Source organism: Bufo bufo, chromosome 2, assembly GCF_905171765.1.
Source record: "Bufo bufo chromosome 2, aBufBuf1.1, whole genome shotgun sequence".
Classification (NCBI taxonomy): Eukaryota; Metazoa; Chordata; class Amphibia; order Anura; family Bufonidae; genus Bufo; species Bufo bufo.
In genome coordinates, this window is record NC_053390.1 from 302,480,236 (window position 1) to 302,507,523 (window position 27,288).

Genomic DNA, 27,288 nt, shown 5'->3' on the forward strand with positions numbered 1-27,288 from the left:
GCCACTGTGTCCCTCGTCCTGTTTAGGCGCCCTGTATGCTAATTAGTAGCATCGGAACAGGAAGGAGGAGACATCAGCTTTTCTCAGTGGGCGTCTCTTCTGTCTGGCTGTGGCGCTGTCCAATCACAGCGGACCGCGTCACAGCCATTGAGAAAAAACAGCTCACCTTCTCCATGGCTGTGACGCGCTCTGCTGTGATTGGACAGCGCCACAGCCAGACAGAAGAGACGCCCACTGAGAAAAGCTGATGTCTCCTCCTCCCTGTTCCGATGATACTAATTAGCATACAGGGTGCCTAAACAGAAGGAGGGGCACAGCGGCACAACAGAGGAGCATACCATGAAAAAAATTTGCGATATGACATCTAGGGAACATGGGCTACAGTGTGAGGTATCGCTTTTATAAAGTAAAAACTGGTGAAAGGTCCTCTTTAACACTGGAGGCTGTCACTTCTGTCCAGGTCCTGGAGACTTCTGCTGCAGACTTCTCCTTTGATGCTGTAGAGACCCTCTTGACATGAGGATGATGATCACCCAAGACCATGGTATGGTAGCCATTGATAGTGAGCTGCGTGTGGTCCTAATGGCTTAGTCAGTCATGAGAGAGACAGCCTGCTCTGTGACTGGCTGAGTGTGGTGGCGCAAGTTATTCACTCTCCGCTGGATTGGCTCAGCAGCAAATGAATGTCAGACGATCTCTTACAGACTGCTCTCCATTGTCCCCCCCCCTCACATAGACTGCTCCTCATGGTCCTTTCTCTCCCAAAGACTGCTCCCTCCTTACTTCTTCTCTTGCAGACTGCTCCCCATGACTTCCCACCTGAAGAACAATAAACAGTGAGCAATCATTATTTGGACTCTGGATGCTGCTTGGTCCAGTCCCATCACTGCCATTTGCCCTACAGCCATCCAATGACCTTGATCCATAGACCTTCTCCTGCCACTGATTCTCCCCTGAATGCATGGACGTACGGCAGAGAGCTTCCCAACTTGGAAATGAAGCCACCTGGCCCATCCTCCTTACTTCTGTTCTATTTGGAGAGGTGGCCAGTCCCGGGACTCCGTTCGGCCAGTTCAGACAGCTTACTAGTGGTGAACACTGTGGCTCTATGCCCTGTTAGCGCCATCCTGACTGAGAACCAGCAGCAAGGATTGGTCTAGGTCACAATGATGGCTAACCTCCGCCACTCCAGCTGTGGTGAAACTACGACTCCCAGCATGCCCCATTCTTTTCTACGGAGTTCTGAGAACAGCCAAGCAAGTGTGCATCGTGGGAGTCGTAGTTTTACCACAGCTGGAGTGCCGGAGGATAGCCATCACAGGGCTAGGACATCAGGTACACATCGGTGGCCCACACGCTGCAAATCTGAAGAGACTCTGGCTAGCCCCTTCTATCAACCAGGTAAGATCGAAATCCTAATTCCTGACACCTGGTCTGCACCACGTGGTCAAATCATTTTCCTGTTTCCTGGTGCGGTAGCTCCCTAGGTTAGCCCTACAGTGCCTAGCGACAAATACCGCCCTGCAAAACAGACCAAATTTATATTGAGATATACAAACCCATTACCACCATTGTAATGACAACCAAGTAGGACTACATGCGTGTTAGCATTTTGTATGTTTCTAGATATCCACTTGAAAATGAAGGTGAGGGATAAGTATGGGTAACTAGGTTATTTTATACATGGTCCTGATAAATGTTTGACCAACTCATTTCCTAGTACAGTACCATAATATACACAGATTGCCCCACGTGCTGTCCATAGTGTGACGATTAATCTGTCTCATAGGAAGCCTATTTGTGTGACACGATGGGGGGGGGGGGGGGTGATGCTGGCTTAGTCACAAACAAGCTCTGAAAAATGAAAGGTGGAATCTGATTGGTTGCTATGGGCGACTAAGCCAGTTCTACTTTACACCAGTTGTGATAAATCTCCCTCCATGTCCACAGACTGCAGAAGTCTCCTCAAAGGGCATCTGTCACCTATGACCTGTGCGCTTGGCAGCTGAAAACATCTGTGTTGGTCCCATGTTCATATGTGCCCGTATTACTGAGAAATAGGAAGTTTTAATATATGCAAATCAGCCTCTAAGAGCAATGGGGGCGTTACCATTACACCTAGAGGCTCTGCTCTCTCTGTAAATACCACGCCCTCTCCACTTTGATTGACAGGACGAGGCAGTGGAAAGGTCATCACTCCTGGCCCTGTCAATCAAAGTGGAGAGGGCGTGGCAGCTGCAGAGAGAGCAGAGCCTCTAGGTGTAATGGTAACGCCCTCGTTGCTCTTAGAGGCTGATTTGCATATATTGATAGGGGCATGGCCTGATTAGGCTTTGCACCTCATGGTGCCATTGAAACATATGGTACTATTGGTTTTGGGTTTTCTGCCCCCCCCCCCCCCTCCCTTTTCCCTTTGTGTCTCTGATTATTTTCTTCAGGTGAAGTAAGCCAGTTGGATACCGGGCAGCTTCAGGATTGGTCCGTTTGGCTGAAGGGTCAGTGATTATTATTGGTTAAATCTGTTGCTGTCTGGTTGCTGGGCCTTGTTCTATTTTTATCTAGGACCTGGATTGGTTAGCGTTGCGGTGCGGCGGGAAAGCTACCTATTTAACCACCTCCGGACCGCCTAACGCAGATTCGCGTTCCGGAGGTGGCAGCGCTGCGCAGAGTCACGCATATACGCGTCATCTCGCGAGACGCGAGATTTCGCTCAAAGCCGGCCCGCGCATGCGCATCGCGGGCCGGCAAAAGTTAAAGAACAAGTTCGTCACCAGCCTGCCAGCAACGATCATTGGCTGGCAGGCTGGCGATTTTCAAAAAATCCAATCACAAGCCATATAACAGATCATATTAGTAAATATGATCTGTTAAATGGCTTCTCTGCTCCTCTGCTGGTCCTTTTCGTCGGTTGGATCCAGCAGAGGAGCAGACTGAACTGTGAGTTGCACCAAACACTTCACTGTAGCCCCAGATCACCCCCCTGCACCCCAATTAACCCTTTGATCACCCCTGTCAATCACCTAGTGAAAGGAAAAAAAGTGATCAGTGTAAACTGTCACTTATTTTTTTTCACTGGTATTGACTGTTAGGTTTTAGGGATAGTTTAGGCCCCTTGGTTAGGTAGTTTAGCGTGAGTTAGTGCCCAGCCCACCGCACCGCAGTCACTTATTCGCTGTTTAGCGTATCGCTAATCAGCATTTGTACTTTTATAGTATCTGTAAGTGATCAAAACTGATCACGGTCAGATCTATAATTGTATTAGTGTCACCTTAGCTCGCCCTCCACCCAAAACGCAGTGTTTGCCCGATCAGGCGGTGGAGGTCCCTGATAGCACCAGGCGTACCAGGCCCCGTGTCGCTAGACCACAGGTTATGCAGGATCCGCTTCAAGAGCAGCAGAGTGGGGCTGGCGCTGCCGGATCACGTGGTGAGGCATACACCAGCAGCGCAGCCCTCCCTGGACCTAGTACCAGCACTGCCGTACAACATGGTGACGTGGCGAGCACCAGAAGGGCAGTTGAAGCTGGTACGGTGGCACGTGCAGTAGTTACCCCGTCGCAGCCACCGCACAGACAGGCCCGTAGAGCCCCTAGAATCCCTGAGGTGCTGGCAAACCCTGATTGGCAGTCACCAACTTCAGCCGTACCATTAGTTCCCCCTTTCACCGCCCAGTCTGGAGTTCGGGTTGAGATGGCTCAAATCGGTTCGGCCCTGGGATTTTTTGAGCTGTTCTTGACTGCGGAGCTCTTGGACTTAGTCGTGGCAGAGACAAACCGGTATGCCACACAATTTATATCCGCCAACCCGGGAAGCTATTATGCCCAGCCTTTCCGGTGGAAACCAGTCCAAGTTTCCGAACTTAAAATTTTTTTGGGCCTTCTCCTCAACATGGGTCTAACTAAAAAGCATGAATTGTGGTCATATTGGTCCACGAACCCGATTCATCACATGCCCATGTTCTCTTCTGCTAAGTCCAGGGCACGATTTGAGGCCATCCTCCGTTTCCTGCATTTTAGCGACAACACCACCTCCCGTCCCAGAGGCCACCCAGCTTTTGATCGGCTCCACAAAATTCGGCCCCTCATAGACCACTTCAACCAGAAATTTGCAGATTTGTATACCCCCGAGCAAATACATTTTACCGGGCGCCTTGGCTTCAAACAATACATCCCAAGCAAGCGTGCCCGGTATGGGGTCAAATTGTATAAGCTCTGTGAAAGGGCCACAGGCTATACCCACAAATTTCGGATCTATGAGGGAAAAGATCAGACCCTGGAGCCGGTCGGTTGCCCTGACTACCAGGGGAGCAGTGGGAAGACAGTCTGGGACTTGGTGTCACCCTTATTCGGCAAGGGGTACCATCTTTATGTGGACAATTTCTACACAAGTGTGGCCCTCTTTAGGCATTTGTTTCTAGAACGGATTTGCGCCTGTGGCACCGCGCGAACTAGTCGCGTGGGCTTCCCCCAACGGCTCGTTACCACCCGTCTTGCAAGGGGGGAGAGGGCTGCCTTGTGTAACGAAGAACTGCTCGCGGTGAAATGGAGAGACAAGCGTGACGTTTACATGCTCTCCTCCATTCACGCAGACACGACAATACAAATTGAGCGAGCAACCCATGTCATTGAAAAGCCCCTCTATGTCCACGACTATAATGCGCTCATGGGAGGGGTGGACTTCAATGACCAGATGTTGTCTCCGTATTTAGTTTCCCGCAGAACCAGACGCTGGTATAAGAAGGTGTCTGTATATTTAATTCAATTGGCGCTGTATAATAGTTTTGTTCTCTACAGTAAGGCTGGGAGAACAGGATCCTTCCTCAAATTCCAGGAAGAGATCATTGAGAACCTCCTGTATCCAGAAGGTTCCGTGGCCCCATCCACCAGTGTAGTTAGCCGTCTACACGAGCGACATTTCCCCAGTGTCGTTCCTGGTACCTCAACCCAACCGTCACCCCGAAAAAGATGTTGTGTCTGTAGCAGGAGTGGAATAAGGCGTGACACCCGCTATTTCTGTCCTGACTGTCCTGACCACCCTGCCCTATGCTTTGGTGAGTGTTTCCGGAAGTACCACACACAGGTACACTTAGCATAGGGATTGCATCTCACAGGACAGGCACACAGGGCTATTAGGGCCCTTTTACTCACAGCTGCTGCAAACCTCTCCTTTCACCTGGGATAAAGTGCATAACGTACTTCGCCACATCTTTGGGCGATTTGCGCTTTGCACATTGTCCCATGGGGAAGGAGAGGTTTGTTCTATAAAGGTAAAAAAAACTAAACAAAAAAAAAAATACCGGTAAGTAAAAAAGTTAACGTTCAGTTAAAAAAGTTAAAAAAAGTTTATATGTTCTGTTCAAAAGTTAATAAATTTATTGCGTTGCGGCCTGGTTTTTTTCTTTTTTGTTTTGTTTTTTTTACCTTCCAGGTGGACCAACCGATCGACCAGCTGCAGCACTGATGTGCATTCGGACAGAAGCATTGCGCTGCTGTCAGATTACCCGCAAGTCGGTGTATGCGGCGCTGCAAGACGAGATTTCTCCTCTGCAGTAAAAGATATGTTTGCCGAGGCATATGAGCTGAGGAGGTGGCGGTGTTCATATACTTTGGCAAACACTTTGTATATATAAAAAAAAAAATCCCGGCAATGATTTATTCATCCACATCGATTGATGTGAATGGAGAAATCGGGTTTGCCAGGGCATACGAGCTAAGTGGGTATGGATGTTGGGCGGAGCTCCTATGTCCTGGCAGACGGCTTTCCCCTCCTTTTTCTTTTTTTGGCAGAGATTTTTTCATCCACATTGATCGATGCGAATGAAGAAATCTGTGCCATTCATTTTTTTCTTTCAGCCCATACATGGGTATATGTAAAATGACACCCCAAAACACATTCCCCACCTTCTCCTGAGTACGGAGATACCAGATGTGTGACACTTTTTTGCAGCCTAGGTGGGCAAAGGGGCCCATATTCCAAAGAGCACCTTTCGGATTTCACTGGTCATTTTTTACAGAATTTGATTTCAAACTCCTTACCACACATTTGGGCCCCTAGAATGCCAGGGCAGTATAACTACCCCACAAGTAACCCCATTTTGGAAAGAAGACACCCCAAGGTATTCGCTGATGGGCATAGTGAGTTCATGGAAGTTTTTATTTTTTGTCACAAGTTAGTGGAATATGAGACTTTGTAAGAAAAAAAATAAAAATAAAAAAAATCATCATTTTCCGCTAACTTGTGACAAAAAATAAAAAGTTCTATGAACTCACTATGCCCATCAGCGAATACCTTAGGGTGTGTACTTTCCGAAATGGGGTCATTTGTGGGGTGTTTGTACTGTCTGGCCATTGTAGAACCTCAGGAAACATGACAGGTGATCAGAAAGTCAGAGCTGCTTCAAAAAGCGGAAATTCACATTTTTGTACCATAGTTTGTAAACGCTATAACTTTTACCCAAACCATTTTTTTTTTTATCAAAGACATGTAGAATAAATTTAGAGCAAAATTTATATATGGATCTCGGTTTTTTTTGCAAAATTATACAACTGAAAGTGAAAAATGTCATTTTTTTGCAAAAAAAATCGTTAAATTTCGATTAATAACAAAAAAAGTAAAAATGTCAGCAGCAATGAAATACCACCAAATGAAAGCTCTATTAGTGAGAAGAAAAGGAGGTAAAATTCATTTGGGTGGTAAGTTGCATGACTGAGCAATAAACGGTGAAAGTAGTGTAGGTCAGAAGTGTAAAAAGTGGCCTGGTCATTAAGGGTGTTTAAGCCATGGGGGCTGAGGTGGTTAAGAAGGTGTCGTACCTGTGGAGATCAGTCGCCGTGTCAAGAACAGAGAAGAGGCTTGTCCCGCCCGCCCTCCCTGAATATTGTCGCGGTCTTTGTTTCATTTTAGGGGGGGATTAGTCGCTCAGAATTCTGGGTGGACTTAATTCAGTAAATGGACTTTAATATTATTAAATATGGTTTTATATTGGTTTAAAGTGGTTGAGTTATGTAACCCCCAAGAATTTAATAAAGACCGCGGCCTTTTCATCCATTTGAAGTTTGTGTTGTATTATTAATTATTTAAAAGGTTATTGTTGAATATGGCACCATGATAAAACCTCCTATTTCTCAGCAATGCGGGCAGATATGAAGATGGGACCAACACAGATGCCTTCAGCTGCCAAGTGCACATGTAACAGGTCAGCCGGTGTCATAGTACAGATCTGCTGACATGTGACCTTTAACCCACATTTATTACATCTGTATCATCAATCAGAATGATGCCGGCAGCGCCCCTCACATACAGTGGGATGGTTGGACAGGGGTCCTGGCCATCACAGGGGATGTGCAGAGGCATCTTTGGCGGTTCTCTCCTCAGATTTGCATGTACTGGGCACTAGAGCCTGTACTTCTAGAGCCAAGATTCAGCCCTCACCATGACACAGCAGGTTCCACAGCAGCCTATGATGTAAAGAGCAGAACACACGAAACCTCCCTCCCAAAGTTGTGTAACTTTCCCCTCCCCCTGTTCTTCTCAGGCGATGGTACACCCCACCCTCTCCCATCCATTACAATTCACATGTACTGTGGCCTCTCTGAGGTGGGCGTCATCTATGGGCGCGGTCGGCTCCTAGACACGCCCTGCACGCCGATAACCCCGCCCCTTCGCAATTCCCGTCCCGGAGTCTCCGCCCCCTGCCTTCTTAGTTCCCCCTCCCCTCCGCCTCCTTGTTAGTAGTTTTCCAGCGCTTGTCCCGGTGACAGCCCGTCTGTTGTCCCTGTCGTGTGATGCCAAGACTCCAGGAGCGTGATCCTGTGATGGCCGAGGAGCTGGAGGAGCAGTAAGTGCCATCATGGTGACGGGCTGCTGATGGTAGCGGCGCTGGGCTGGCGAGGCCTTTCCTCTACTTGGGTTGTGTAAGCAGCTACAGGTGGCTTATGTCCTGCTGTACAGTGAGAGCTGGGAGACTACAACTCCCAGCATGCTTTGGAGGCACTCCTGATTAGTGATAGTATGGACCAGTAATGTTCTGTAAATACTGACTATTCATTATCCAGGGCGTAATTCTAGGGCTCTGCCCCCTCGTCAGGTTGTAGTTGAGGGGTCAGACCACAGGTGGTATGGGGTGAATTACACAAGTTATCCTTTAGGGTTGTCTAGGACAACCATGGACCATGGTCACCCTCACCGACCCCCCGGTCCCCACACATGAGAAGTGACGTCACTAGTATGGCATGTTGTCCAGCATCTAAGGACCCTGAGGTGAGGGCTTCGAGAAGGTCATGGACAGCATGACAGCCGGACTCCAATGGGACGTGTAGGGCAGCAGCCTTCATAAGGATAGGTTATCGATGATAACTCCTTTAGTCCCAGTGGCACTTGGGTGTTGTCCTTTCCATACGAAGCAAAGATCTCCAGGATAGTTTCCTTAGATAAGTTATAGTCACCTAGTGACCTAAAAAAAGTAAAAAAAAAAAAGTTTTTCCAAATATAAAAAAAAAAATATTAAAGTTCAAATCACTCCCATGCCCATACAATAAAAATATAACAATATTAATGGCATACGGCAAATGGCGTAACGGAAAAAAAAAAACATAAACAGCTAATTCGCCATTTTTTCTCACGTCGACTCCCCAATAATTTTTTTAAAATAAAAAGTGATAAAAAAATTTGCATACAATTCAAATTGGTATCGCTAAAATGTACAGATCGCCCCACAAAAAAATGAGCCCTCACACAGCCCCGTACACATAACTACAAAAAAGTTATCGGGGTCAGAATATGGTGATAAAACAAAATAAAAAATTCTCTAAGGTTTAAAAAAAAAATCGGTATTAAAACGCAAGAAAAATTCTACAAGTGTGGTATCGCTGTAACCGTACTGACCTGGAGAATGAAGATAGCAGGTCAATTGTACCACATAGTGTACGGTGTAAAAAAAATAAAAATTCTCTGCTTCCCACTGCATGTTACGCAACCGTAAATGGCGCCATACTGCATTAGAAAGTACAACTTGTCACGCAAAAAATAAGCCCTCATAAGTCTATGTGAATGGAAAAATTAAAAAGTTAGGACTATGGGAAGACTGGGAGTGAAAAATGAAGACGCAAAAATGGAAAATCACAGGGTCAGGCCCCTTTCACACGAGCACGTTTCTTGCGCTGGTGCAATGCGTGACGTGAACGCATTGCACCCGAACTGAATCCGGACCCATTCACTTCTATGGGGCTGTGCACATGATCGGTGATTTTCATGCATCACTTATGCGTTGTGTGAAAATCGCAGCATGTTTTATATTGTGCATTTATCACGCAGCCCTGGCCCCATAGAAATGAATGGGTCTTCAGTGAAAAACGCATGGCATCCGGAAGCAGGTTCAGATACAATACGTTTCTCACTGATGGTTGCTAGGAGATGTTTGTAAACCTTCAGTTTTCTTATCACGCTCGTGTGAAAGAGGCCTAAGGGTTAATATATGCAAATGAGCCTCTAGGAGCAATGGAGGCGTTGTTATTACACCTAGAGGCTCTGCTGTCTCTCAAATGCCACATCCTCACCTCTTTAGTTGACAGGGCAAGGCCATCATCCTGTTTGCTTGGCCCTGTCAATCAAAGTTCAGGGGACTTGGCAGTTGTAGAGAGAGCAGATCCTCTAGGTGTAATGACAACGCCCCCGTTGCTCCTAGAGGCTCATTTACATATAGTAAAACCTGATGTTTCTCAGCAATACGGGCACATATGAAGATGGGACCAACACAGATGTCTTCAGCTGCCAAGTCCACATGGAACAGGTCAGCCGTTGTCATAGTACAGATCTGCTGACATGTGCCCTTTAATGATGCTTTTATCCAGCACTTTAGGCTCCACTCTCATAGACCTTTGTAGACGTTCGAATACATTTGGAGACATTATTGATGACCTACAAATGTATTCAATCCTTTTGTAGGTCTCCAGAAGGTTTGCTGCTTGAGATGGAGAAAGTATTGATATTGAAAGAAGTATCTAACTTACATTGTGACATTAGGCTACTTTCACACTAGCGTTAATATCCGTCATAGGGTCTCAATACCGGGAAAAACGCTTCCCTTTTGTCCCCATTCATTGTCAATGGGGATAAAACGTAACTGAACAGAACGAATGCTCCAAAATGCATTCTGTTCTCCTACCGGAGAGCAAACCAAACTCTGCGGTTTGCTTTCCGTCCTGGGATGCGGAGCAAGACGGATCCGTCATCACCCACAATGCAAGTCAATGGGGACGGATCCGTTTTCTCTGACACAATAGAAAACTGATCCGTCCCCTCCATTGACTTTCAGTGGAGTTCATGACGGATCCGTCTTGGGTATGTTAAAGATAACGCAACCGGATCCGTTCATAACGGATGCAGATGGTTGTATTATCAGTAACGGAAGCGTTTTTGCTGAACCCTGCCGGATCCAGCAAACATGCTAGTGTGAAAGTAGCCTTATAGGTGCGCAGGAAACTAATTTATTGCCTAAAGATCATGGGGCGGGCAGAACAGGGGACCTGGGCGGGATAAAGGGTGAGTAGACGGAGCCTCTAGGTGCTGATTTTACGCCCACATAGCACCTAGAGGCTCATTAGCAGATTATAAAAGTGCTTTTTTTACAAAAACGGCTGCAGGGAGAAATGTAAAAAACATACTGTTATGTAGAGCTGACATTAGCGCATCGCCAATGCCAGTCAGCTACATAACGGTATTTCTGGTGGTAGAAGCCCTTTAAAGGCTAGCATCACCCCTTTTTCAACAAACTGACACCAATTAGACACAGGTTTTTTATACACTGCGGCGACTATAATAAAGCTATTGACCCTACGATTGACAAGACACCCCTGGACAGTAAGGACAGAGACCTCTCATTAAGAGAGTTATTGCATATTCCATGTGTCTGAAAGACTTTTTTCTCAAGCCCCCATAACTCATACTCCCGCATAGATATGGTATTAGTGGATAAAAGACTACTACAAAATATAATTTCATCAGATATCGGAACCATAACTTGGTCCGACCATGCCCCTACCTCTATACTCATTAACCTACAATACAATACTCTCCCTCGCGAGCCCCGTGGAGATTGAATAATTCCATTTTGAATAACCCTGAATACTTACCTCTATTCCGCACCGCTCTGCAGGAATATTTTACTCTTAATAACTCATATGAGGTCTCATTGTCCACGATCTGGTGGGCTCACAAAGCGTTCATGAGGGGTATCTTTCTAAAATACTCATCAAAAGATTGAACTACTCATAGGCCAGATTAGACAAGTAGAGTGTGAGAACCAAAAATCTCCCAAAATTACCTTTGCAACCCAATTGAAAATGTAAGATATGAGCCGTACATGCGTTAATGCAATCCAGATTTGAGTTCTACCTCCGCAAATCCAAATCCATGTATTACTATTGCGGAAACAGAGTTAATAAATCTTTAGCAAACAGGATTAAGGCTAAATCTGCCAAATCTTAGGATCCCCTTTTTATATGGCAGAGCAGGTAAGAAAATTATGAATCCACAATAAATATCTGATGAATTTGCCTCCTACTACTTTAAATTGTATAATCTCGCCCTAGACGCTGATACTCCTCAACCTACTGAAGAGATAATTAACACCTTCCTGAATAAAATCTCTCTTCCCTAATTATCGTCAGAACCATTAGATATATTAAACGCAGATATCCATATTGATGAAATCACTCAAGTAATAACCTCTCTCAAACTAAACAAATCACCAGGGCCAGACGGGTTAACCAATGAGTACTACAAGAAATTTTTCCCGATCCTCTCTTCATACCTGAAGGGATGTTTCCAGCAATTCTTTGGAGGCAATCCCATTCCCGAGGAAATGCTCTCTGCCCTAATAGTCACACTTCCCAAAGCAGGCAAACCTCCCGACACTCCAGCAAATTTCCGCCCCAAATCATTACTCTATTCTGATCTCAAGATCTTTTCTAAATTATTGTCCAATAGATTGGTAGATATTTTGCCTACTTTAATAAATAATGACCAGGTTGGATTTGTGAAAAATAGACAGATATCTGACGGTACCAGAAGATTTATAGACCTCCTGGATATAATATGGAGTCGTGGAACGCCTTTTCTGCTCTTATCTTTGGATGCGGAGAAGGCGTTCGACAGGGTTCATTGGGGCTTTCTGAGAGCTACTTGATTAAAATTTGGATTTCAAGGAAGCTTCTTTGTAGCCATCCTAGCTCTTTATTCTTTTCCCAATGTGATAGTGTATACTTCGGGCTTTCTATCCTCTAGGTTGAACATTACGAATTGAACCCAACAAGGGTGTCCCATGTCCCCTCTCATTTTCGCTTTGATCATGGAACCCCTAACGGAAAGCATTCGAAGCTTATCCAATCCCTCCCAATCCTTGATTGCAGCCGTTGTATTATTAATTGCTTTAGCGAAGCCTCCTATTACAAAATTTATGTGACTAAATCACAAATATTACCGATGAATATAGACCATAAAGTACTCCGAAATTTGAAAACACAATTTCAATTTCAATGGGTCAAAACTGACTTGCTATATTTCGGAATAGTGCTGTCTTATCCACCATCCACAATGTTCCAAACTAACTTTCTTGAATTATTAGAGGAGGTTAAGAATAAAATATCCTCCTTGAGGTTGTTTAGCATCTCGTGGTTGGGGAGGATTGCTGTGGCCAAGATGGTTCTTCTACCAAAGATCCTATATATTCTTAGAAATGTACCAATATTTATCTCAATCTCCTATATCCAAACCTTGCAAAACTTGCTTATGCGGTTTGTGTGGGGTGGGAAGAGACCGAGGGTCAAGGCGGACATCCTGTTTTCCCATATTCATCAGGGTGGGGTGAACTGCCCATCTCTGTCTTTATACTATAAATCCGTGACACTGGCCCAACTGAAACAATTGTGGATTGGAGATGTCTCTAAAAAATGGGTTCAGATTGAGCTTGGCCTATTAAGGGAACACAGCATTCGAACTTTCTTATTTTCCCTTTTATATTTTGGGTTCCACAACAATTTTCCATAATTAACATCCCCGATTTCAGCTGTGATACTGCTGTGGACTAACCCATCCTTCCATAGATGTTTTGACACCATAGAATGAATGGATATCCCTATATCTATTGTTGAGTTGTTTGTTCCTAACTTCTCAGAATTACCCTGGTCCAAGAAAGGCCTCCACTTCTTGAAAGATTTGAGTGTTCCTACTCTACATCAATTCCACATTTTAGCTGCCAAACAGAACCTGCCATCCTCAGAGTAGTTCCTGTACATGCAACTTAGACATATGCTTAGCTCTGGGTTGATTCCCATTGCTCAATCCTCTAATTGTCCTTTATTAAGGCTATGGATCTCCAATCCTAACTCCAATTCCCACAGCATATCCTTTTGCTACAGAAATTTGCTAATGGAGGAAGGGGAGAAATTGGGGAAAATTAAAGACCACTGGCACCATGATTTAAATCCAAGCTTTACTGATGATCAACGGCAATCTGCTCTTACCTCTGTATGCAAATTTTCCAAGTGTATATCCCAATTGGAAACTCATCGAAAAGTATTCTATAGATGGTACCTCACACCGTGCCGCCTGTCACGTATTTTCCCCCACACATCAGATGTGTGTTTGAGATGTGACAGTGGAATTGGTTCATATATGCATGTGTGGTGGGAATGTGGATTAATAAAGAAAGTTTGGCACCAGATTTTTTTCTATATTATCCGATATATGCCAATTTCAAATTGCCGCAGACCCAGCTTTAGCTCTTCTATCCCTTGGTATAGAACAGTTCTCCTTTTTACATTCTACTATAGTTTCTCATGCATGCATATCTATGCGACAAAAAATTGCGGCCAATTGGAAAACAAGAACACCTATACACGTCTCAAACATTCTACAGTCCATTAATGAACAATGCTGGTAGGAAAGGATGTCCACCTCGGCTTTCAACGTGTCACGTCAATATCTATCTTGATGGGAAGTTTGGATCACTTCTATTTTTTATAAACCCCTTTGATTGATTTCTCTATCTCTTAATCAGATGCGCAGTACTGTCTGAAAAATGCCATATTAGCTATTAGTTAGCAAAGACTACAATTTATGTAAGAACGGACATCTCGATTCCCTCAGGTTATTAGACAGTTTTCTATGTCTTTTCATTTCCGCTGCATTTTGATGTAATCTGTATAATTGAAAAGAATACCATGATACCTGTAAATCGAATGTTGCCTTATGTATACTTGATGGAATTTCAATAAAAACTAATGTTTTTTTTTTTTTTAAAAGCCCTAAATAACATAGCAACGTGTAAGGTTGACCCATGAAGGTGTTTAGAGCGCTCCTTCCTTGGTGTTTGAGTTGTCCAGTAGAAAAGCTAGACTTTGTTCACACCCCTGTCAGAGGCTCCATTCGGCAGATTTAACAGAATGACAGAACTTGACGGATCCCATTGTAAGTCAGAAGATTCGATGGGTGCTGGTGGTATCCATAGTGTGGTGGATCTAACAGAGCATTGTGGCCACGACTGTAGTGTGAGCTTAACCTTACCTGAACTCTGTGCACTGCTATTCTAGCAACTCAATGGTGACTCAGCGTGTGATCGATGATGATGCTGATGGCAGGGCAGGTGATGGCAAGCACATTATTATCAGTCACCTTGTTCCGCCCCATTTATTACCCGGTGACTACTTATTATATCTGCTTACATTCTTTAAAGGGACACTTCCATCAAAATGGTTTTATCACATATTGATTTTTTTTTTTCAAAATATCTTTTTTGAAGTCACTCCATGTATTGTACTTTCTGTCCCAGTCGTTAAAGTGTAACTGCCATTCTATTTTTATTTGTGTAATGTGTAGGGGCAGTGATGTTAACCATTTTTGTAATATACTTTAATTACTGAAATCGTACATTTCTAGTAAAAAAATAGTTCTAAAGTGGCCCATTTTGAGCCTTAGCAACACCCGTCTGTCATCAGTTTACATAACAGTGGAGACTTGCTAACACTGACTGTGTTATGTAAACAGAAGGCCGACGGGTGTTGCTAAGGCTCAAAATGGGCCACTTTAGAGCTATTTTTTTTTAATAGAAATGTACGATTTCAGTAATTAAAGTATATTACAAAAATGGTTAACATCACTGCCCCTATCCATTACACAAATAAAAATAGAACGGCAGTTACACTTTAACTTTCTCCTTTAACATGGTAAAAGGTCTCCCTTGACTTTTGGAGTCAGACCAGAGAGAGAGGAGGAGGATGAGTGACCCCATGAGAGCATCACACTGATAAGTACAGTGCTTTTCTGTGGATGTCTTTATCTAGGCCTGTCAGGAGAACAGTAGATCTGTTGTACTGTTATCCTAGGGACGAGCAAATCGATCCATACAAATTGATTTGTCCATCTGAATGAATTCTCCCTTTTGAGAGAGTGTTCCCACACCTCTGGACGCTCCCTCTTCCGGCAGATTAAGATGGCCGCATATCTCGCGCAGCCTTGGTAATCTTGCGCATGCATTGTTTCTGTGAGTATTGGCGAACGCGCAATGACATCAAAACACATCAACAAATTTGCGCGAGCCACTCAGCCAGTAAAGGAATTTTAGCAGTTCCTGCACAATCACTGATTCAGTTTACCAGGCAGATCATTTGTGCATGCTGCAGTGCTCACAGTACCCTCTGGATGTAAACCTGCCAAGTGGATACCCTTCTGGCTCATACCTGTTCAGTTTAGGCCAGTGAGTGTAAAGTCTACGGTATACAACTGTGCAGGCGTACTCTTCTGACATAGGCCAGAAACGTGTTGTGAACAGAGCTCTAACCCGTGCACGTCCCCTCCATTGGAACAAGTAGTTATAATTACACTGTGCCACTGATACAATGGAGATGACACACAAGTAATGCTGCTACCCCTTCAAGCAGCTGATCCGCGGGGGTTCCAGAAGTCCTGCCAATCTCATAATGATGACCTATCCTCAGGATAGTTTATCAGTATCTTTCCACTGAACAACCCCTTTAATGAGGAAATAGGGCCTGATAGTTAGGGCATGTTCACATGTGGCAGATTTGTTTTAGAATTTCTACGTCTGATGTTTTATGGCCACCTTCAGAAGTGTTGGGTATAGCCTGTTGATTCTGCCCAGAAAATCGGCCGAAATTTACAATACAGTATATTTGCATGTGGTTGAGAAAGCGGAAAAAAAAATCGGTGTGGATTTCAGGGTATGCTGCAGATGCTCAAATCTGTTATTGTGTTGGATTTTCACAGAGCACCTCACCCTTTGCAGTGTTTTCTAGCAGACATTTTCGGTGTTACTTATCACTTATTGTGTAAATTGGGTCAGAGACAGGCTTTTAAGTAGGCCATACACATTAGATGCATGCTGGCCAAATCCACCAATTTCAGCAGGACCACCTGACCATCTAATATGGTATTGTCCTGACTCTTCTCATCTGCTTGGGGTTATTTGGCTGCAAAGTTCCCAAATGCCCAATCCTTGGCTCTCACGGAGGAGAAGTGGCTGCCAGAGGTACCTGGCAACAGCTTACTTCCCTCACCCCAGGGAGAACACACACATGCTTGGTTGATCAAGGATAATAACCCACAGCTCAAGAAGTTTGAAGAATGAATCGATTTGTACATCTCTAATCCAAACCCTTCATGAACATTTTCAATGAATTGGCCATCACATGGTCCTCAGGCAGAGAGTTCAACAGTCTCACTGCTCTTACAGTAAAGAATTCTTGTGTATACTGATGGTGAAACCTTCTTTCCTTTAGACATAGAGGATATCCCCTTGTCATGGTTACAAGCTTAGGTATAAAAAGATCATCGGCAAGATCTCTGTACTGTCCATTCATATATTGGTACATTGTAAGAACACCTTCCCTAAGTTGTCTTATTTTCGGACTAAACAAACTCAAGTTTGATAATTTTTCTTGGTAGTGTAATAGACCTGTTCCCTAAATTACCTTGGTTGCCCTCCTCTGCACCTGCTCTAGTTCAGCTACATCCTCCACTGTTGATGTAGACACTCTGGCCTTCACTGTTAATATTGTCACTTACTGATTTGGTGGGGTTCTCAGCACTAAGACCCCTATAGTATATAGGACATAATCTCTGAGGAGCATTGTGGCTGCCTCAGATTTTTTTTCCCTCTGCGGCGCCACTGTTAATGGGGGGCTCTGTTTTTGTGGGGGCAGTGTTAATGGGGTCACTGTTTTGTTACATTTTACTCTTCTCTTTCCTCTCCTTTTCTTTCAGGTGCCTTTGACTAGGTTCATAGCACCTCTCTCTCTCACTCTTCTCCTGAATATCTGTGTGCTATTGGGCTGGGTAGAGAACAAAGACTTTCAGATGAGTGTGCTGGTCTTGGGCCTTGGGAGAGAACAATCACTGTACAGTCTTGTATAATTGAGTAAGTGAGGGTAGTATCATGACGTAGGGGGAGGTAAGTTAGAGATCAAATAATTGTCCAAGATTAGAAAGGGGCCTGCTTATTTTGCAGAGAAACATCGCCATTTCATGATTATACATATTCTGGTCATTTAAGTTTCAATAATAGAACCAGCCTGTGACCATGAGTGGTGTTGTTCTGGAAGACAAAGCAGACCTTCATTTCTAAACCTGGACAAGCACCTCTAACTACCTGAATGGCTTAAGGGTCATAGTATCTGACATGTTGAATGCATATATGAAAGCAGACCTACACTTACTTACAAGGAAATTTGTAATATGACTTATTATCAGGAATGCTTTGAAGGACTGCAGTGTAATGTACATGTAACATATACACCAGATGTATAGTCCCGACATATGCAACTGGCCATACATTTGTATACATCTACCAAAAAATTCCACTGAGGTCACCCTGTGTTCTCCAGAGCTGCATGTCCACTCTGGCTTTTCACTGCCAGCTAAGGCTCTGTTCACCTTCACACTTTGGCTTATATGCCAGGAAAATGGAGGTTCATGTGGGACTAGGAAATGTTATCAATCAGTTTATGCAATGACAGTATGATATGGACTTCAGAGAAAATGAAATGTATTAATCTGATTCCGTAAAACCCATGTCTTATTTTCCAATTGTCGCAGGTCTCAGAGTTGGTTAACTGGCTGGATCCCATCTTGGTGCCCGACCTCTATGTCTCAATTAAAAGCTGTGGAATCACGGATTCTTCAATGTAAGGAACCCCTGTCAATAACAAGTCCTTATGATGCTGGAAGCTACTGTGGTACCGTGACCACCATGATTGCTAGAACGAAGGGGCATCATCAGAATGCTATGTAGAATATACAGTATAGCTTTAGAACAATCCAAGCTCTGTTTTTTTTCTGATACAGAGTTCCAAATACATTGCAAAAACAGAGTTGGACTCCCAATCATGTACCGTTGGGTTCTGTTGCGTATCTCTGTGGGTACACTTATGGTTATTGTATGGTGCCATCTCCGAATACACGTATCCGTCAGTCCATAACTAAGATGTGTTTTATACAGCACTTGATTAGTCTTTTTTAGGAGCTTTGTATATGTGGATAATAGATAAAAGTTAAAGGTCATGTGCACTTTTTTTAAAGGATTATAAATGTTCAGGTTTTTTTATGCAGCTTCAGTGCAGAGGTATGTGCTTCCATGGTAACAGACTACAAACAAACCTTGTGGGTAGTCTGACTCTGGGGTTAAATGCCTTTTCATCTGCCTCTCTTCTTGATAACTAACAGTTAGTAAGAGAGGAGTATATGGAGGGAGTAACACATTACTTCAAGATCTGACTATACCCAAAGCTTGTTTGTAGTCTGTAACCATGGAGATCCATGTGACTGCATACGAGCTGTAGACAGAAAATGGTAGGATATTATTCATCAAGATTATAAGCTGTTACTTATTTATTTTATTGTACCAGCATAATCTGAAGAGAGTTCCAGCCTGTAAATATTGATGGTCTTTATCAGTATCAGATTGTTGGGGGTCTGACTCCAGACCCTCTCGATCAAAAGCCGTTTTCACCAGCTACCGGCACGGAAACCCAATAGTGGATAGAGCTGGAAGCAGAAGACTTCCAAAGTGTAGTGCTCATGCCAAGTTGTTTAGCTCAACTCCCATTAAAGTGATCTTTCATTCTCAGGTTCAGTGATGATCACAACACTTGGACCACCACCCAACAGTGATATCCTAGGGATATGCCATCACCTTATTTTGTGGGAACACCCATTTAAGAAAATGGTTGCATGAAAAAAATTCTAACTATATGGTTGGGAAAAGTAGGCATATGCCAAGAAAGCAACTTGTGTTTTCCTTGTGTCACTATTCATTAGGCATATTCTCACATACTTAGGTATCCGGAACAGATTTTCTGCTCGCTATGTCTCCCTGCCTGATCAAAACAAGATCTGGACACTGACAGTGAGCCCCGAGCTTCGTGACAAGACTCCACTAGTGATGGTTCATGGATTTGGTGGAGGAGTGGGCCTCTGGATTCAGAACATAGACTCTCTGAGTGCTCGCCGGACACTTCATGCCTTTGATTTGTTGGGATTTGGACGCAGCTCTCGACCAAACTTCCCCAGTGATCCAGAGGGAGCAGAAGAGCACTTTGTTTCATCCATTGAGCAGTGGAGGCAGGAAATGGGAATCAAGGACATGATTCTTCTGGGCCACAGTTTAGGGGGATTTCTAGCAACATCCTATTCCATGAAATACCCTGAGAGGTGAGTAAGAACTTGTGGTCGTTGTTGAATTACCTTAAACACAATCTACTTCTCTAACCCAGGTGGAAAAAAGATAAGAGGCTATGTTTGCTGCAGCTGATATTTGAGCATATTGCTCATACTGAGCATAGACGTTCAGTGGAATCCACCCTGATTTAAAGGGACAAAGAGGCCTCGTTCACATGGCAGTGTTTGGTCAGTGATTTCCATCAGTGAGCCAAAACCAGGAGTAGAGGATGCACAGAGATAAGGTATAATGGAAGGATTTACCTGGTTTTGAGTGAATCCCTGATAGAAATCACTCATCAAACACTGACTATGTGAATTAGGCCTAAGCCTAAAGGCTTCCTAATGAGCATTTGCTGAGAAGGTGAATACAGTCCTGTTATTTCATGATGAGAGACACTGGCTGTAGTACTCTTCGGTGGCATTGTCCCTGTGATCACGATTTGTCTCCCACCTCTTCAGATCTCCAGGAACGTTTGCTTGCATGTTTATTTCCCCTGTTTTAAGGCCCTATCACACCAAATGGTTTTCAGGCCTATCATTGGGAACAAGTATTCACAGGATTGCTCCTCCCTGATAACTGACCTGCATAATCGTGCCACCAATCTGCCAGGGCTCATTTGTCTCCTGATTGGCATCTATCATCAGGATGAAAGATGCCCGATTATCCGCAGCACATCTCCCTGAACTGAATGAGGGAGGAACCACTGAAGTAGGGATCATTCCTCCCACATTCACTTTGCTTTGGTCTTTGTAATTGGCCTGTGAAAACGAGCACTGATGGACGTGTTTGTATCCATCAACGCCCGAATACCGTCACTGTAATAGAGCTCATAGAAATGGTATTTTACAATGTGTTCCTTTTAACATGTTAATGACCACCACAAGTACTTGTAACCTCTCCTGTCATGTCTGTTTTATCAACTACTTCCTATTCTCTATGATGTACCACTCCTTTTTTATTCCTTCTAGAAGTTATGAATGAATTGCTAGCAGTTTGCAATGAAGTTCCAGATGGGTGTTACCAATCAGCACCCAGTCTTACACTCTCCAATTAGTGCTGCCCGTGTCAGGTTGTACAGGGACACATACACAACTAGTAACGCCCATCTGGACCTTCATTGCAGACTGCCAGAAATTCTTTGATAACTTCTAGCAGGAATAATAATGGAATGGCACAATATAGTCATAAAAATAGATTTTCTAGAATTGTTATTACATGTGGAATGCAAGTTATTTAGTAAAACAGACCCGTCAGGAGAGGGGATAGGTTCTTTTTAGCGACCTTAATGTACAGCTTTGTGTCTTTTAAGAGACTATAGAATGATGGCTGCTTGACGTTCATGTAGCCGTGGGTCAGGTGACCATCTGTCAAGGACGGCCTGGAATCCACAAGAGAAGGCAGAAACCGTGTTTTGACATTTCGGCCTTGGTGATCACTTTATATATGAGTGATGTGCAGGCAGCGAAGGTCGCGGCGCTGCTGCACTTCCCTTTGGTTTCAGTATTTTCCTGGAAACATGACTATGTGACCAAGCTGCTGGGTCTAAGTAGTAGTTATGTCAAGATCGGGCTGGATTTATTCCTGTTCTTCAGTATGTTGTACAACTCCATTTTAAAGGAAAATGTGGTGTAAAAATAATCTGAAAAAAAGTTAAGTCCCCCAAAGGTCTTACTGTAATTGGTATCTTTATATAAGTATATAGTTATATAGAAATAGCTGAAGAGGGTTATAATGCCGGTGTAGATCCTCCAGATACTTCATTCCATGCTTGACTGATCTGGATTTTTTATACATTGCAGTGAGTGGGTTATATTATGCATTATACTAACATCTTGATAGATATAGTTTCTCATGGCTTCCAGCTTTCCAGTTTTTACTGATCCCTTTTGTTTTATTCTTCAGAGTGAAGCATCTTATTCTCGTTGATCCCTGGGGCTTCCCTGTTCTACCTACAGACCCCAATGAGGTGCGTTCTCCCCCAGCCTGGGTGAAAGCCCTGGCTACAGTTCTTGGCCGATCCAATCCTTTGGCAGTTGTCAGAGCAGCAGGACCTTGGGGTGAGTGCACATTTTGTTTTCATCTTCTAAATGTGCCCTGGGGTGAGTGCCCCGTTTAAGAACCATTAAGTTACACAGCGAAGCAGAACCCTGGGTAGTGGCGAGGCGCATGAATGGCACTGTGTGCAGACGGATGTCTCTGGTTTACTGATAACCCAAGTTAGGTTTTAAGGCTTTTTCAAGTGTTGGACACAGCTAACTCTGTAAGCACCTATGGGAGGCACTGGGCAGTTTTCTTCCTTCTTGAGAACTATTTTGCATATTTTTCCCAGAAAACATTGCTCTTAGAGGGAATCTGTTTGGTCTTTTTACCACCCTCAACAAACCACCATGCTGTAATAGGTGACCTGATAATCTTTCTGAACGTGCCCTTATCTGTTTTTTCAGGTGCAGCAAAAGTGTTACAATCCGTTTTTAAAACTTTGCACGGTATATGCTAATAGCCTGTGAAGGGTCAGTTGGGTGTTCATGCTTTTTTTTAGGTCCAACCCAGCTCCATCACAGTACGCCTCACTGCACTGCCTATGCCCAGAAACTACAAAGCAGTGGAACATGCACAACAATTGTGGGGCTTAGTGGTGACTACAGCGGCCGGGGCATGTCAGTAGAGACTGGAAGGGGAAGGTTGGACCACGGATTAGATGCTGATGCATTATTTTGCGGATTAGATGCTGTCCCATTCACTTCTATGGGGTCCTTTTCTTCCATTGCAGGGTTCGGCAAAAAAAATGAAACATGTCTTATACTTGTCAGTGAAAATCAGGACATGGCCCTATTGAAGTCTATGGATCAGCAAAAAAACGGAATGCAATCTGTTTTTTTTGCGGACATGCTTAGCTGTCCGCAAAAAAAATTATCCACATTTTTGCGGACAGCATACGGCCGTCTGAATGAGCCCTTAAAGTGTGATCGCCCAAATGATTCTTCACAGGTCACTAGCATACAGCATGTAGAGTTCTGAAAACTGGATTTTATCACTTTTGCTGCATCTGAAAAATCAGGAGCACATTTGGAAAGAATGTTAGGTCATTTTACCACCTCCACACACCACCATGATGATTTGTGACTTCAGAAATAACATTCATGGACAGTCTTAAATATTTATTGTGGCATATTGTCACAATATCAGTGGAGGTCTCACTGCTGTGAGATTCCTAGAAGAAAGTGGCATTTGGCCGGAAGCTGCACTGTGCAGAGAACCTGTACAGCAAACGGTAGGGAGCCGTGCTGTATAGAGGGTAATCCAACGTGGCCACTGTCCTTTACTAGCACTGCAACAAATTCTTTCTAGTGGTCATAAAGGTCCCAACTGTCATACCCTAGTGATATACCATAACTTCTACCTGTGGAAAAACCCTATCAAGGACAAGCAGAGACTATGTTCATGTATGCATCTCAGGAGTGCCGTATTGCATCTCAGCCCCGTCTTCTGTAATGTCTTCACAGAGAAATGGCTTTCTGTGATTTCTAGTTTTGTTGAAACAGCAATAACTTATAAAACTGTCACCCACCAGGTCCCAGACTGGTGCAGAGATTTCGTCCAGATCTGAAGAGGAAATTTGAAGAGTTCTTTGAAGATGATACCATCATGGAATATATATACCACTGCAATGCCCAAACTCCAAGGTAACGTGGTCGTCCTTTCGTGTTATCATGCTTGACTTTTTTTTTGCTTCTTCATCTCATGCCTTCATCTTTTTCATAGTGGTGAAAGTGCCTTTAAAACCATGATGGAAAAGTTTGGCTGGGCTAAGCGTCCCATGATGTCCCGTCTTCATGCAATCCCAAAAGACCTCCCCATCACATTTGTCTATGGAGCGGAGACCTGGATTGATCGAAATTCAGGTGAAAAGGCCAAATTGCTCCGACCTGATTCCTACGTGAACAATTTGGTAAGAGTTAACTTGGAAATGATGAAATATCCATTTGTGTTTGGAGCCGTATTTCTAATATCGATTTTCAAAGGTGCTGTCCGGTTTTTACCAAGAATCCAGACAGCGCTATGGAAAAGCCTAAAGAATTGAGCAGTGTTTACCAAGCAGATCCAGTGCCACTGATCCTTTTCTCCCAGCCAGGCTTTGTTTACCCACTGCAGCGGTAGTGTCAAGTTGACCGCTGCAGCCATTCACTGGCCTTATCCAGGCTTCGAAGAGGCCAGTGATTGGCTGCAGGGGGAAAGTGTTGTTCCAGTGCTTAGGCAAGCACTGTGACGCCTTTCAACAGCGGGGGTACAAGGAGTAGAACCCCCTCCCCCAAAATCAGGTATTGATGACCTACTCTGAGGTGTTGATGGTGGAGATGTTTTTATGAAATTATGGACCTACGAAACAAAGAACAATTCAGCATGGACACATTACAGTTACTCAATCTTAGGCGTAATCCTTATTTATATTGCATGATGCCGGTTTGTAAGTTTTGAACTTAGGTTTTGAGACTAAATTGAAATCATTTCTTTTTAATTCATTCTCCCCAGGCCATCAAAGGTGCTTCTCATCATGTATATGCAGATCAACCAACCATCTTCAATGCTGTAGTTGAAGAGATCTGTGAGACAGTGGATTAAGACCATCCGTTATGGACGTCATAAAACATCCGAGGCTCAAGACAGTGAACAGACTACAGTGACCTGTCTGCTTATGACCTAGATAATATAGTGCCATATTAATGTCCTCCGCAGCATTGGCACCCATTATTGGTGACATTCACCAACCCCTATACTACGTGTTAGCGCTGTGTCTTATTGAGCGGTGGGTTGCTCCTCTTTGTGAAATACTGTAAATACTGTAGAAATTCGAGCCCTCACTACTGATATACAGGCAATATATAGACCCAGAGCACAGAATGTTCTACCTTTTGGAAGGTGCCATCTATATTTTCTAGTGCTTAACATGCAAAACAATACTGATTTATAATATAAATATTCAGTTGTCCTTCTATTCTGCCCCACATTACTTATAGAAGCACAGAACATAAGCACTTGAATGAAGAATTTGTAATGTACTTGAAAAGATGTCCCCAAATCTGAGGGGCTCACCATGAATGTTGATAGAACTACCTCTTCAACCACCTGTTTTGCCCGAGTCCCGCTCGGGCAGTGGGAAAAGTAACTGGAGGGGGAGGTCTGCTTTAGCTGCTGATATCTCCTGAATGGTAGCAGCTAGAAACATGCAACTGGTCTTGTTTGAAAGCTGACAGTCCAGGCTTGGCTCTCATACAAGACCAAAATGACAGCTAAAGTCCAAGCAACAGAGAAGAAATCGCTGTTAGAAATGAAGTCAGGAATAATCGCAGATAAAACCTGTTTTTACTTTCACTTTCAGCTGCATTCACAGCATCCCGATTTCTATCAGCGATATCTTCCCCTGTCCTGAACATATTGCATTCTGGTATAGTCTGAAAGTGTGGAGTGTCAGCTTTCAAACAAGACCAGTTGCATCTAAAGCAGCCCTTCCCCCTCCAGTTAGCTACTTTTCCCACTGCTGATGCTGGACTGGGGCAAAACAGTTAGGGGGTTAAGGTAACTGTAAGAATCAATGTCCAGGTAGAAGATTGTGCCATTCGTTGTCATAGTTTGCCAAGTGTTTCCGTTTTTTTTAGTTTTTTTTTTTGACGAGTTCACTAAACCAGTTCTTACAGTTTGTAACCCTGCTTTGAAGGTTGCTTGCTTAAATCAGACTCCAGTTGACCGGTTTAGGTTTACATCTTAGGAAGCAGGCAAGCAATCAGTCATTTTTGTTAATATAATAGTTTTGGCCAGTTCTTTGTATACAGGGCTTTAGGCTGCCTCTAATGTCTATGCTACTGCATTCATAGATACTGTGTTAGCACACAGACAGTAAGATGATTTTTGTTGGCTTTGCTACCTTAAATTATCTAACTTACTCTTCAGGCCTGGTTAATTTTCTATTCTATTTATACCCTTGTGGTCCAGAAATATACTGGTCTTCATACCTTTAGTCCTTTGAGGGGTCTATAGAGTTTTTCTCTATAATACTTGTAGTGCATTCACCCCCCAATCTATACTTTGTATCTGCAGAACCTCAGATGTTCTGCGGCTATGGGTTTGATGTCCAGTAGCCGTGGCCTTTGGATTACCTACCTCTACAATGTAGCAATCTTGAAGTGTACACAGCTCCAGTGATGGCTCGCCACCTCAGGGCATTTCTTTTCCCCAGAGTGCCTTGAATATCACTAAAGTATTTTTACTCACTCCTGCACAAATACTGCCAGTAATATTCTTTCATAGGATACATGATGAGAGTACTAGTTTTACATCTGAAGACTTGGACCTCAGTCAAGTATTGTTTCTCTAGAGGACCTTTTATTGCAATATTAGTACCTGGCAGTGTAGGGCATGATGAGTAGCGCTCACCTTCTCCCTGGCTGTGACGCGTTCCGCTGCGAATGGGCAGCTCACAGCCAGGGAGAAGGAGACGCCCCTAGAGAAACACGGCCGTCTCCTCCTCCCTGTACCAATGCTATTAATTAGCATACAGGGTGGCAAAAAAGAACGGGGGCACAGCAGGGCAACGGAGCAGCCCATCTGAAAAAAAATGACTGCCCCGACACTTACTCCTCCTGCCCTACAGTGCTAGGTACTAATATTGTAACGTCAGGACCAGTGAAAGGTCCTTTTTAAATGGATGAATGAAATCTTCCACGAGGCACAGATATGCTGTGTATCTGCTTGCGGTAAATCTGCCGCGGGTTTCATGACCAGCAAAGTGGATGAGATTTTTAGAAATTTCATCTACGTTCTGCTGAAATAATCTGCAGCATATATTCGCCTCCAATGTAGATTTGAAGTCCACAGCATGTCTGTTTGCAATGCAACTCTGAGCTCTGTGACAGCACTGCGTGTTACTCCTGTGGATTTTGTCACAGTGTTTGCTTCCACAAATTGTGACCTGACAAGTGGTTTCCAGCAAAAACCTGTGCGTTGCTGCCCCCTTGTGGTTCTCAGCTAATTGCAAGTGATTTGATTATTTTTATTTTTTTTTCTCAAAATCAACATATATTATTTTTTTTTTCAAGAAATTGTTGTGACACTATAACCACTATATTCTGTAAATATGATATAGGTGTAAACAAAATTGGTTAACTTAAAATTAGTTAAATTGAAATACTAAAAGTGAAATAATAAGTTATTGATATATTTTGATATGTGACAATATGCAGTACAAAGCCGGTGGTAAGGTGATCTTTTACTCGTTCCACAAGCGATATATGTTATTGGTATTGCATAATTGTGATATTTGTAATACCGAGAGACCTCTCTCCAGTTCTCATGGTGCATTGTACAGTTTTGTTAACTTTCTATTAATATGTATTCTAATAAAGTCCTTGTAATCATATGGAGTTGTCTTCTTCATGTAACTATACCAACTGAACGTGGTAGACACTATTACTTGGTTTCCAAGTCTGTTCACATAGGACTGTAAATATGATGTAAACGAGCCCATAATCTACAATGTTTTTGGCAGTGTCTAAAGTCGTCAGG

At 43.6% G+C, this 27,288-nt stretch overlaps 1 protein-coding gene across 2 annotated transcripts; it reads left to right on the forward strand.

Moving 5' to 3' along the window:
* Positions 1–7,676: 7,676 nt before the first annotated feature.
* On the forward strand, positions 7,677–27,142 carry ABHD4 (abhydrolase domain containing 4, N-acyl phospholipase B). 2 transcript variants are annotated; one of them, XM_040416843.1, is made up of 8 exons: positions 7,738–7,836; positions 17,277–17,430; positions 18,108–18,196; positions 19,349–19,721; positions 21,634–21,788; positions 23,303–23,414; positions 23,494–23,680; positions 24,262–24,458. In XM_040416843.1, exons 3-8 carry the CDS (start codon positions 18,157–18,159, stop codon positions 24,349–24,351), a joined length of 957 nt encoding a protein of 318 aa, XP_040272777.1. In that variant the 5' UTR covers positions 7,738–7,836; positions 17,277–17,430; positions 18,108–18,156; the 3' UTR covers positions 24,352–24,458. The 2 variants fall into 2 exon arrangements, with proteins under 2 accessions (XP_040272775.1, XP_040272777.1); XM_040416841.1 differs by lacking the exon at positions 17,277–17,430 and having other exon boundaries at positions 7,677–7,836; positions 24,262–27,142.
* The last annotated feature ends 146 nt before the right edge of the window (positions 27,143–27,288 follow it).